This window comes from Asterias rubens, chromosome 1, assembly GCF_902459465.1.
Source record: "Asterias rubens chromosome 1, eAstRub1.3, whole genome shotgun sequence".
Taxonomy (NCBI): Eukaryota; Metazoa; Echinodermata; class Asteroidea; order Forcipulatida; family Asteriidae; genus Asterias; species Asterias rubens.
This window is the reverse complement of record NC_047062.1, coordinates 11,967,173-11,981,204: the sequence shown is the minus strand read 5'-3', so window position 1 is coordinate 11,981,204 and position 14,032 is coordinate 11,967,173. Positions and strand designations below refer to the sequence as shown.

The 14,032-nt window shown below is 37.5% G+C and overlaps 1 protein-coding gene across 7 annotated transcripts in view; it reads left to right on the top strand.

Annotated features, from left to right (window-relative positions):
• LOC117300602 (vasodilator-stimulated phosphoprotein-like) overlaps positions 1-14,032 on the top strand; it is a 71,504-nt gene that overhangs the window by 34,271 nt on the left and 23,201 nt on the right. The window contains exon 1 of one of the 7 annotated variants that reach the window (XM_033784313.1): positions 12,647-13,125. The exons of the other annotated variants lie outside the window; for them this stretch is intronic. Coding sequence (XP_033640204.1) covers positions 12,996-13,125 — 130 coding nt within the window. The 5' untranslated portion in view covers positions 12,647-12,995. Of the gene's footprint in view, positions 1-12,646; positions 13,126-14,032 lie in introns of those variants that run through there. 7 annotated transcript variants of the gene reach the window in all.

The window sequence follows — 14,032 nt, the reverse complement described above, 5'->3', positions numbered from 1 at the left end:
AACTCTCCTTTCGCTGAGAATATTCTCATTCATTGTGAATTAGTCAACCTTCACACCGCATTCGCATTCGCAGGAAGTATGAACAGGGCTTTACATGTACATGTACATTTACCAATATGACTTATGTTGGCTGTCGCCTAGTGATTTCTGCCGAGTATATCCCAAAAAGTGTTATGAATCATGTAACTGTTTGGTTTAGTGAGGGAGAATTGAGAAAAATTCAAGAGCAACTCCTTGGAATTCACAGTAATCAGCTACTTTTAAACCATTATGAGGGCTCGGGGATTGACAGCTAGTGGGCGAGAGAGTAAAGGTGACTCAGTACTCAAAGCTGAAGAACTTGGCAATTCAACGGATAGATGTCACAGTTGTCCGCAAATACATAAGAAATTCCATTATCTGAATGATATATTTTGTGGCTGTGCCAACATCCTTAGCAACATTCTTAGCAACATCCTTAGCAACAGCGGCAGCCATAGCTACAAAACCCTTGGATTTAACATTACAAGACACAACAATCCTTCATGAACCATATCACATGATTTCTGATACAAGTGATACTGTAAAATAGAATTGTCCGCCTGTGAACTCACATTACTTGACAACGAGGGCGCCGTCTACTCCACTCCACTCCATAGTTGAAAGGCAAAGCACTGAACATGTGATCTGTAACGATATATACGATTGTGATGGCAGTAGGAAGTGCCATTTCCTGAGAATTACGTGCCTTCTTGATTTTCCCAGGAATATTCAGGGTGTTTTGTTTTGTTATTACAGAGGATGCTACTGCATAAGGCTCATGTTTGTGTTTCAAGTTTTAAGCTCAAGAAACAAACCACAAGGGAAACTGACTGGGTAAAGTCAGTTACCAAGTCAGTAACCCTTGTGTTTTTTTACTTGATATTTGTAATACAAAAATGGCGTAACCTGAAGTGATCCTCTGGCTGCCGCTTCCCGGGTTGTATCTTATTATAAGGTGTGATCCCTGGCTATGTGGCAGTTAAACTGCTTTATGAAGGAGGGCCCTAATTACAATCATCATGCTTGAAACTAATTGCTTTCCATGCCCCTAGTTATTGCCTTGATGCCCCCTGAAATGTTTCAATGCAAATTTACAATACCCTCATTGCAGTGCCCTTTACTGAGGGAAATCTGCCTTGCCCTTTTGTTCAATTTGCCTCCCAAAATAACAGACCATGGGCAGGCAGAGAGCGACATATGACCTCGCTGCAGAATCGCTGTGTGTGGCATGATTTGTTTTTAAAATTTAATGGTTGTGGAAAATCGACAGAATTGTAACTAACAAGTTACTCCCCCAGGATGTTCTGAATGACGACCAGCATCCTTATTTTGTCAAACTTGCTTGTCACTGTTTGTTCGTTCTGTCGCACATCCCTACCACAACATTCTACCATACAACTGTTTTTGTGGTTTCAAGTAAATTTCTTCCTTTTCCTGTATTTACTCAAATGTATATTGGTATCTCTGCCCAAAAATCCCTGTTTATCCCAATAAGTACGTACCCGTGTGTACCATGATTATATTTATAAACCCTGATTGCTAACACAGTTCATTTACCCCTTTTTGTGTTTCAAAAACCTTTCCATGTCTCAATGGTTTTGGATTGTTAATGCGCTATGAGAAGTCACATACTGGTGCAGGCTCACCATGGGCACTGTTGCAGTAGAATTCTTTGAGAAAATAGAACCAATTGTTGAAAACTGGTTAACAATAGTTCTTTGCGTACATGTACAGGAGGAAGTTATGGTTATTTTCCAGATACATTCACACTTCAAAATTACTGATGAGATAAGCACTGTATTCATGCACTCAAGATTCAAATTTCATTCAAGGAAAATTAAAGTCATGAACATTTTGGTGATAACAGTAGTAGTTGGATTAAACATGTAGTCAACAAGATACATTACAACATAGAGTAAGGACAGAGATTACAATATATCCAGGAATGTTGTTGCCAACATTCATTTCCTCAATACAGAATGTCAAGAACTGTGCCTTGTCTGTATAAAGAGCAAGGTCCTAGCACTACACACTGCTGAAGCTATTATTTAAACATGTTTCAAGTGCATTATTAGACTGGGCCCCTGGACAGGTCCCTGCGGCTAGATCCAGTGATTCCATTGGATACAATGATATGATAAACATGCAGTGACATAGATGCCAAAACAGTCACTGCTGTCAAGTCCGCAATGCGTATCTCTATGTGAAATGACTAAGGTCAAAGGTGAATCTACACGCCGGTTTTGGAGGCAGGGCACTGGCGTTATCGTGAGCCTCTAAGTGTGACGTCAGATGTTCAGGCTGTATGGTCTGATGAAGCTTATTTACAAATGTTTTAAGTGTCTTATTTGATCGAGGTGTTTCCTGGTGTCAATAGAGGGCAGTATGACTCAAAGTATGTTCACCAAGGAATGATCTGTCATGCAGTTAGTATAGCATTTATCTCCTTGTGTGGAAAAACATATGAACTGCATGCAGATCAAATGTTACAGCTCTCAAATAGTGTGGGAAAATTTCATTGCAGAATTTTTCTCATGTTTTCAAATATCAGCTTAAAGTGTAGCAATTTCTTTTTTTTGCAAATGGAAGGTAACGTGTGTAATTTGCATAGACCATGGAGACCATATTCTCAGTGCTGTATTCAAGCGATTTTTAAGTAGACTAGAGTATTAAAGGCACTGAACATGTTTGGTAATTGTCAAAGACCAGTCTTCTCACTTGTTGTATCCCAACATAAGCGTAAAATAACAAGCCCGTGAAAATTTGAGCTCAATTGGTCATCGAAGTTGCGACAAAATTATGAAAGAAAAAACACCCTTGTTGGACGAATTTGTGTGCTTTCAGATAGGAATAAAAGACTTCTGGCTAGAAGTCTTTTATTATTTGAGTGAGAAATTAACTCTTGCTCAAAATCTAAGCTACTTCAGAAGGAGCCGCTTCTCACAATGTTTTATACTATCAACAGCTCTCCAATGCTCGTTACCAAGTCAGTTTTTAAGTTAATATTTGTTTTGAGTAATTACCAAACGTGTACCTTCTGCTGAGTACTGCTGAGTTCTAGGGTGGCTGAGTAGTACTCAAGTACAAGTACTTATTAGTCCATCCAGTACTAGTACAAATATCTGAGTACTGAGTATTCCGATATCCGAGTACTGAGTCCAAGTACTAAGTACTTGGATCTCTGAGCACGGGTACTTTATAAAGAAAAATAGTACAAAATGAGGTATAAATTAAACTCATTTATTGTGGACTAAATTTCTGGATGACAATTTGACTGAGCTTGTTAAAATAACTTCAGGGAAATTTTTATTCAGCAATTTTACTCAGCAAATTATTTAGACTGAGCTACTTTTGTGCACACTGAATGCTGAGTAGCAAATGGTGATTTTTCAGAAGCTAATGGCACATTTTGTGCAGCAACTCATTCACAAGGAAAAAAATCCTTTAGAGAACTATCTTTTAAAAGTAATTGTTTTCAGTTTATTTGCATTTTGTTCCAGTTAATATGATTTTCAAACTGGTTTGAGGGAAAGATTTAAAATACCATTATGAGGGCCATTTGAGAACGAGTAGCAATCAAATCGGTACTCGAGTAGTCCTCTCGTTTGAGTGTTGAATATGAGTACCACAACTCTGGATATTCTTTTCTCAAGTCCGATAATATTTCAGATAAATACTTTACTCTGGGTGATTTATCAGATCACCAGCTGCATACATTGTAACCTCAGTCTTAGTGTAGACACCGCCATCTACGGTTATTATTTTTTTCAGAACTAGAGCAAGAATTGTCCAATCATGTTTAAAGGATAAAGGCAGAGGACACTATTGATCCTCAAAATAATTATTAGCCTAAAACCTTTCTTTGTAATGAGTAATGGGGAGCTGTTGATAGTATAAAACATTGATAGAAACGGCTCCCTCTGAAGTAATTTAGTTTTCGAGAAAGAAGTAATTTTCTACGAATTTGATTTTGAGAATTTGAGGTCTCGAAATCAAGCATCGTGTGACAGGGGTGTTTTTCTTTCATTATTATCTCGCAACTTCGATGACCGATTGAGCTCAAATTTTCACAGCTTTGTTATTGTATGCATGTGTTGAGATACACTAAGTGAGAAGACCGGTCTTTGACAATTACCAATAGTGTCCAGTGTCTTTAAAGGGAGGGTATCCCTTTGGTAATTACTCCTGAAATTAATGGGTTGACCATAAGACCTTTATGGGTAAGAAGCACTGCAGCTGTTGATAATGTATAATGAAATGCATGTGGTTTCAGAAAGAGGGATAGAAAAGCTTTTTCAATTTGAGAAATGTTTCTGTATGAAATAATTCTCAGTTTTTGTGTTGCAATTACTGATTAATGGTCCAGCGTGGACATAATCGCTCAAGATTTTCTGTGATACATGTACCTTACAACGCTACCACCTTCTGAAATTAAATTTGTACAGCCCAGTTTTGCCGTAAATATCAATAAAGGAAACAAAATAATTGAAACCAAAGGTAAACTTTGCCTTTAAACCTAAATAAAGATTTTAGCAGACCACTATGCTCAATGTACATTATGCACTAGTGTGCATTCATATTAACATACCACCCATTCATGTTTCAAAAAAATCATATTATTCCAAACAAAACACCTGAATTGTTAAACCTGGAATCAACTACATGTCAATGTACTTCCTGGTCGGTGTGTTCACATTTCCTGCAGTGAAGCACTAGGCTTCCAGATTAGCAGGCCAGTAAATGTTTGAGGTGTTCATAGGTGTTAGTATTGTGTGCATACCTGGCTGGAAGCAGTTTGTAGGGGATCTCAATTGATATCACTTCCTTCAAATTGTAAGTATACGTATGTATATGTACATGTTAAGATTTTGTTTATTTATTGCTTTTATTTACTTACCTTATCTGTTTGTTGATTTCTGCTGTCTTCAAAAAGAAAAACCCACATAACATGAGTAGTTTTTTTTCATTTTACGTTTACACAATTTGTTACCCACCGGTTCTTTTCGGAGCTTCCGCAACTCAGGTGAGAGTTTTTATGTACTTAGTGTTACCACAAACCTTATTAGATTAAATCTCCACCATGCAAAGTTTCAACTCCTATTTGTGCACACGATGTTGGCGCAATACTTACTATCCACTGTGTCCACCATGCAAAGTTTCAAATCCTACTCATGTACTTGTGCTACCATGCACAAACTAAGTTGGATCTCTACCATGCAAAGTTTCAAATCCTACTTGTGTACACTGTGTTGCCATAATGTGCCCCACGCCCCACCCCCCCCCCCCCCTCGATCTGCGCCTGCAAGCTTCCAGGTTTTTAATGATTTTTCTAAACGATTGTTGCACAGGTTGACAAGTTGACACTAAAAAAAACCTTGGGGTTTAGCATGCTGACTAAGAAAAAGCACCTCTGAGAAAAATTACATCAGGTGTGAACACAAACATGGGCTGGCAGTTGGGTTTAAATTCCCTAGGACTTTCCTAGGGTTGTTAATTTCATGGGAAATTGCTATAGTGTGAAAAGAGCTTGTAGTCTGCCAGACAATTGCTTTCCGTTGCATTTTGTTTTAGTATAGAAAACAATGGAGTCGAGGGAATATCTTTTTAAATTGGGGAAAGCTTTGAATTGGACCAGCTGGAATTCAAAGAAAGCAAATGTTTATGTTTTATAGTTTTCTATTTTCAAGGTTGGTCTATTTTTCACTGTAGGATCAATATTTCCACAATGGTTTATCAATATAAGAAAAACCATGAGTGAATGGGCCATAAAAACATACATGGATGTTATTGATTTCGTCTGTGGATGTTGATGGTAGAGTAATAATTAATATTCAACAATTTTTTTTAATTTGTCTGTATCTTTTGCTTTTCAAAGCTGGCAATGGAAGATAGAATTAAAGGTACACTGAATTACGGCTTCATCTACGTGTACATGAACATGCAGAGTCATACATTGGTAATGACCCGAAAACCCATGTGTTATACAGATGGTTATTGTAGTATTTTATACTGGGAAATTGTTTCGTCTCAAGTCCCTGTTAATTAAAAATCAAAAAATTGTCAAACAATTTAAATCTCCGAAGATTGTGTAATTTGTTTCTAAAAGGATAATGGTATTAAGTATCCTGGGAAATAAATTTTCTACGAAGTGGCCCCGGTAATTAGAAGTCAATAAAACTATGTCAACAATTTCAAATCTCCTGAAGATACAATTACATGTACATGTAGCTATAAAGATCTTAAGAAATGGGAGCAAGCATCCAGTGAAATTATTTTGTCCAAAGTGCCCCCGCTAATTGATAAAAGTATTTTAAACAATTTGAATCTCCAAAGATCACCTGGAGGCAATGTTTAAAATGTTTCACGGTGGCCCTCAAAATGGCCAGAAACTCAGTTGGTACCCACTGTCAACTCGTTAACTATGCTGGATAAATTCAACTCGACAATCTTGATGAAAAAAATGTAGCAATTTCTTGCTGTTTTTCTCAAGTTAAAATAGGCACTGCAGTGTATTCAACTGAATATCACAGTTAACTTTGATTTTATCGTTGCTAATGATTTTGCCTATAAATCAGCATTAAACGTCCACAAAAACTAAGCAATTGCCCTACCTTCATTCTTTAAGTCAAGGTCAATAAGTGAAAAATAAAAGGTGAACGCTTTGACAGACTCTGTTTCCGACTGCAATCATGATTGAAAGTAAATGGGTAATTTGTACAAATATAAACTCTGTTGACTTTTTCTGTGTGTAGTTTTGCTATGAATCATACACTGTGGTTTTCCCTTTTTTGAACAAAATGGTAAGTCATTGTTTTGATTCTGATGATTTTTTGCTACATCCGTGCTGCATCTCATTGGTGGTGATGTCATGATGTATTATCTCCCCTTGATGTGACTACCCCCTTGCAGTGCAAGCCCCGGATGAGATTGAAGGCACTGAACACGTTTGGTAATTGTCAACGACCAGTATTCTCACTTTACTTGGTGTATCCTATCATATATATATATATGCATAAATTTACAAGCCTGTGAAAATTTTGACTCAATTGGTCATTAAAGTTGCAAGAAAATGGTGAAAGAAAAAGCACCCTTGTTGAACAAAATAGCGTGCTTTCAGATAGGAATCAAAGGCTTCTGGCCAGAAGTCTTTTATTATTTTGGTGAGAAATTACCTCTTTCTCAAAAACTATGTTACTTCAGAGGGAGTCGTTTCTCCCAATGTTAGATACTATTAACAGCTCTCCAATGCTCGGTACCAAGTAAGGTGTTATGCTAATGTATATTTTTAGTTATTATCAAACATGTACAGTGCCTTTAAATCATCACACTAAAGCAAAAGTGGAAATCGTTGTTCCAGTTGTCGTCGCTCATATCCTGAAAGAAAGAAACTCGCTAACTAAACTCCAACATCCTCCAAAGTTTAGAGTTGATGTCTAAAAACAACAGGGTATTCCAAGAAGAAATGGCTTTCCTCTTCCAGCCTGTCATATCTGATAACTAAATAATCATCAACCCACAACACTCCTCCCAGTAGCTCAGTCACTGCTTCCATCTACCCACAATCAGAAACTACGATGATGTCATCCACCTAATCTAAATATAGAGTTTCCTGCATTCCAGCTTAAAAACAGTCGGAATGTCAGGCAGGATTCAGAAGACCTTTTGGGCATATTTTGCTCAACTACCGCTCCGCCATCCTCACATTGCTGGTAAAATCAAAACAGACTGTTTTTTTATATCTTCCTTTGAGAGGGCAGATCTTGGCAGGGGAGTTTATCACATCTGCACCGTGCATTAGTTTTGGGCATCTGGGGTTTTGAATACCAACTTTTTGTGAGTCATTTTTTGTCTTCATTAGTTGTGATTTGTATATTTTTGAGAATGAGGATATCAACGGTGAACATCTCGTTAGGTAAGACATCTTTGTATTGATTTTAAGTATGTATAGGAGAATACTTTTAGATTCTGCTGTCCTGTCAAACTACATGACAGTCATCTGAACTAAACTTTCAATTGTGTACACCCCATACATTGCATAGTCCGAGGTAGGATACTAACTTTTGTTCTGGCTACAATTGGCAAAACATTTTGAGATTTACATTGGAGTTCATCGCATTTTATGTCTGGAATTTGCTTCTTTGAAGTTTCTTTGAATGATGTTGCGAAGGGCTTGTATTTTTACACTGCCCCACAGGCCAGTGAGTCTAGATTTGGGTTTAGTAGACTCAGGACTGAACTAAATCTGCTGGTCTTGTGTTTTACAATTCAATAACATTGCCTCACTGTGTAAGATCTTGAACATAAACGAAATATGATAAATGTTACTTTTATTTCTATAGATTGATTGTAGTACGCGTCATCGACCGCCATCTTTGATGAATTAACATCTTCGATGTGTTTGCGCTGCGCGTGCACTTTTCCCTTGTTATCAAAGATGACGGTCGATGACATGTATTGCAATCCATCTATTGAGAGTGAATCAAATATGAATACCCATGAAGACAAATGAGATCAAAATTCTCTTACTTTGCACTATCAGGAAGTGTTTCTCTCATTTTGATTCTTTTCTTATACAAATATTTCTGGTCCAGTAAACACTTTGAGATAAAAGTCCAGTGGTCCTATACAATTCTAGCCCTATTACAGCGTGCACATGGTGTGTTACTATCTTTTGTCAATCAGCTTGTGTTTTTGCAATGTGTTAATGATGTCACGAAGGGAAACCTTGTCGTCATTTTACTAATTTATTTCTTTCACTTTTTTATGTTTTATTTTCTTTCGCCAAGTTGAATTTATAAGGGCATTTTGCAAGAGACTGAAATGGATGTTGTTTGCAATGATTTTGCTTGTTTTTAAAAACATAACATAATTTTTTGTAATTTTGGGATGGTGACATAGGATGTACAATGTACATAAAGGTGTGTACATAAACGTTGAAGAATAGAACTTAATATGCACATGATGTCATTGTGGGAAGGGAGCCCTCGCCTACAGGTCAAAGGAGGCTGTTCATTGGCCAATCCAGTGCGCCGCACCTACAAATCTGTTCGCTTCTATTGTTCCATTGCTGCAGGATGACGTTAATGCATTAGGTCTATTGAAAGTTTAATCTCCATCTGGGATAACAAATATATAAATATATGTTTTTAACCCGTACACCACTGTGTAAAAAAAAAATGTATATTCAGTACTTTCCCAACATCCTGTGAAAACGAAATCTTTGCCATTATTGAGCTGGGCCCAGTTTAATAAAGTCTGTAAGCACAAAAACTTGCTTAGCACAGCAAAATATTGCTTGACAGAAACAGGTTACCAGCCAAATTACATTAAGTTTACATTATTGAGACTGGTACTCCACTCATATTTTGCTTAGCAAAGAAATTTGTCAAGCATTATTTTCTATGTAACAGCTTAATGAAATTGGGCCCAGATGTCTTACCACTAGACCACCGAGCTTGTTACATTGTTGAGTGTAGTCGTTCCCTACGTGCAGTATCAACTCGGCTGAACTTGTCTCTTGCTCCGAACTGAACTTCTTGACGAGTTCCATACAGCAGCGTCAGTAAAAGTCATCCTGGTTATCTTAGTTTGCCTTACCACACTTCAACAGCTGCCATCACTTGTACAGATTTCATGTGTAATATAAAAACATAGTATTAAGAGACAGAGAGAGAGAGTTGCTATCTACTATGCCAACTGTATTTCCTTTAGTTTCTTCATCTTGGAGTCTTATCTTTAGGTGGGAGCATGCCAGTCACATTGTTGACATTCGTATGTGAAAGATTATCAACAATGTTGTGTGTGTAGACAGTCCTTTCTAATGACTTGTAGTTGTATGTAATTATTATGTACATCACTACATGAGCTTTGGTGTGTGTTGTTTTTACACAAACACATGGATTTGAAGTGGAATTTGACTGTTGGTGTGTCGAATACCACAGATGACTTCTAAATCTCAGTAGATATTTAGGTAGCCAAGGTTAGGTTCATTAACATTCCAAACAAGGATGTTTGGCACAATTTAAAAAAACTTTCCTGTATTCCTTCATTAAGCAGGGATGAGGACTTTTAGACTTTGATCTGAATCGAGTCTTGTTTTTTGTTTCAGACTGGTGAATAAATAAAACCAGTTGTGTTTTACTTAAGATATTATAAAGAAACCCTGCTTATTGATCGACTGAGCACTGTAGATTCTGTACCTGAAAGCTTTTTCAAACAGGGCCTATATAACTGTAGGGTTTACCAAAAGGTGAAAATGCCGTCATTTCAACCTACCCCCCAAATTTGGTTTTTAGTTTCAGACCTTTTTGTCAGCAAAGGCTCTAATCCTTGATAATATCTCTTTTCTGAATTGAATTGAACTCTTTCAAAATATACATTAATTATCGAATGAAAACAAAAGTTCCATACTTCAGATATGATGATAGGAGGGGATAAAACCCTACATATCTTCCTTCAGGAAAAACTTAACAAAACTGTTTTCTCCCCAAGTAGATATTTTTACAAAATAATTTTATTACCAATATGAAATATGGGGTTTCCAATAAAAAAATGTACATTTAATGTTTCCCAAGATACCAGCTTTCAAAACTTCCCTGTCCAAATTTATCACCAACTTTGTAGTACTTCAAAGCATAATTGGTTACTGAGTCATCATGAACTGTTCAATGCCAAAGAATTTGAATTTAATTTCTTTGAATCTGACATTGTCGCCAGTTTCTACCAAGTGTACACAGAGTCATACACACAGGAATGCCAGGTATCTTGAGCCAGACAGTCTTTAAGATGAGTGTATCTGGTATTCATCAATTAATTCACCTGATTTCATCGCCGCGCTGCCGCTAACTGGATGTCTTGACCTTGCGTCTTGACTCTGGTGATATGGTCGACATTGAAGAGGTTTGAAAGAAATACAGTTCCTTAAAGTTGGTACAAATGTACACTTTTATGTTTTTGTTTTAGAAAAGCTGCGCACATGTACTCAATATGAAGCATTATTGTTGAAAAAAAAAGGCACAAAAAGTAACTACAACAAATTATGTGCACCAGAATAAGGTTACCAGCCAAACTCCCCTGTCACATGTGTTATTTGTGAGTGGTATCCTGCTCATTTCTGCTTGTAAAGCAATTCTGCTTAATCAGCTCTATTAAATTTGGCCCTGGTGTTCTGATCAGCAGAGTGTGGGTTCCAGTCCACATCTGGACACTTGTATCCTTCAAGGGACACGTTGCCTTGGGTCGGTCGAGTTTGTCTATGGAAAGCGTTTGTTCAAAAAATAGAATATAATGATCCATACAAGCATGCCTCAAATTTGCGTGGTTCTCCTTTTACTTTGAAACTAACACGGTCGGCCATTTGAATGAGTCAAAAACTTGACTCCACAAATAGGCATGCCGTGTTAGATCTCGACGTATAAGGTAAACCCTGCAATTTTGAGGCATGTTTGGGTGGATTGTTGTATTCTACTTTTAAAACATCTTTCTAACCATATGCATTTTATAAGAAACGCTTTCAAACGCTTATCATAGACCAACTCGCCCGATCCAAGGCAACGTGTCCCTTTAACTACAGGCTGTACATGTAAAGCTGAAGGTTTGGTGTGTTGCATACACATGTAATGTAAAAGACCCCAGTGCAGAATTTGTGACTTGTCCTGGTGTTTCTAGCCTGATCTGGCAGCAATATGCACCACCACCTCACCTTGTATCCGTTTCAAGGTGTCGTATTAAAGTGGCTGCACCTCATAGAATTAGTCTTAATCTCCACCAGATTGAATAATTCGACGCCAGGATTGTCATTTACGACTGACATAGCGCATTAGATGTACATTATTAATCACATTAATTTGTTACGGTGTTTGTTGGGTGGTTAAGATTAAAAATATTTAGGAAATGGTATTATGAGGTCATGAAGGAAGTCTACTACTCTATGACCTGGTCAGTATCTGAAATGTTTACCTGCCGCTATGTCATTTAGAATGAATCCTAAAGTACAGGACATCCTGCCAATATGAAAAACACAAAGCGTACACTTTTCTTTTTCAGATGGTCTGTTGTGTTCCTCGTTTTATTCATTTAAAAATTATATATTTACAATTAAAATATTGCAACTGTAATAAAGAGCTGATATTAATTCCCATAGGTTTGTCGTATGTGCGACGTTATTGCATCAGAAGACATTCGAAAAAAGTTTGAATTTTGTTGTAGGTATTGAAATTTTAATTTTAATAGTTCTTTTGTTAGTTAACATCCGTTTGCAATTTACAGTCATTTAACCTTTATAATAACACACCGACATCCATTCATAAAAAACACACCAAGATATCCCAGCTATTTTCATCCCCTGATTGCTTCCCCGTAAAGACCCTTCTCCTTAAGCCATCCGCCTGCTGCTTTTCCTCCAAACTACAAAAATAAGATGATGACAACATCCCGTCTGCGTTTATGACCAATCGACTCAAGCTGAGAGGAGTAGTGTAGATTTACATGTACTCCTCATCATCACATACACTTTGGCATCCTCCACATGCGCACTGATGATCTTATCGTCTTGTATAAAACCTCCAGTGGTTAGACATTGTATCTCATTGACACATCTGTGTGGTATTGAATCTACCAGCGGCCTGGTGTTTGCACAAGGACCAGAGAAGCTTCATTTGCCAAGCTGTTTCTCAATGCGTTATTGTTCTTGGAAGAGGAAGTCAATGCCGCATCTCCGTCCTTCATTGTGTTGGAATCGTTTGCAAGCTAAATAAGGAAGTGGTTAAAATTTAAACCAGGACTTTTTGTATAAAAACCACGCAGTTTTTGGAATCTGTTGATTTGTTGATTTGAGTGGTAGCTGAAACCTGGTGCTAATCCTGGAGTTGGATATTCACTCAAGACCAAGTTTAAGGATTTCTCTTCTGTATACGAAGAGTTTAGTCTTAGACTGTCTAGGTCTTTGGATTGAGATTAGAACGTGACTTTCAACCATGAGTGTTGTGAGTACAGAGATGGAGTTCCCTGCATGCCATGGTAACAGCGGAGTACCGACCATCAAGACTAGGTCCGTCATGAAGCTGACTTTGGCCGATTCAGACGACGACTTACTCGATGAGGAAGGTGGGGGGTAAACTTTGTATTCCAATGTTTTCCATTAGTTAACGGTGGTTTTATTTAGACCGAATATAGCACTCTATTTTACATGTATGAATTTCGTGCCATGTCTTATTGTAACTACGTGTACGGCACTGATAGTGATAATAGTGGTGTAGTGCTATTTTTCCCTCACCTTCTACCTCCAGGACCCCGGTTCAAATCACCAGGGGACTATGTAGGTTTTCAGTCCCTGACTGCGTGGGCTTTCCCTGGAATAATTCTCTGTTTTTTTCTCCCACATCAGAGTAAATTGAAAATACAAATGTACAGCACTGATACTGACTCACAGTAAGTGGAACGTTGGGCTCCGATGAAATGACAATTTTGTTTACGTCACATATTACTAAAACATTGTAGATAGATAGGAACCCCAGGTTGCCAAAAATGTTCGAATGTATTTGTAAGAGTAAAGAGTACCATTAAAGCCATTGGACACTTCGGAACAGAAAACAAAATTAAAGTTCACAGATTTACAAATAACTTACAGGGTTTACACAAGGTAATGGTGAAAGACTTCTCTTAAAATATTATTCCATGAAATGCTTTACTTTTTGAGAAAACATGAAAACAATATCAATTCTCGATATTGAGATTTACGGATTTATTTTAATCACATGTCATGACACGGCGAAACATGCAGAAACAAGGGTGGGTTTTCCCGTTATTTTCTCCCGACTCCGATTACCGATTGAGCCTTAGTTTTCACAGGTTTGTTATTTTAAGTTGTGATACATGAAGTGTTGGCCTTGGACAATACTGTTTACCGAAAGTGTCCAATGGCATTAAGCAACAACAACTTTCAATCCTGGCCAAAATGCTTGGGCCACCCATTCCCAACGTTACATAAAACCATTCCATGTCCACTTCCCCC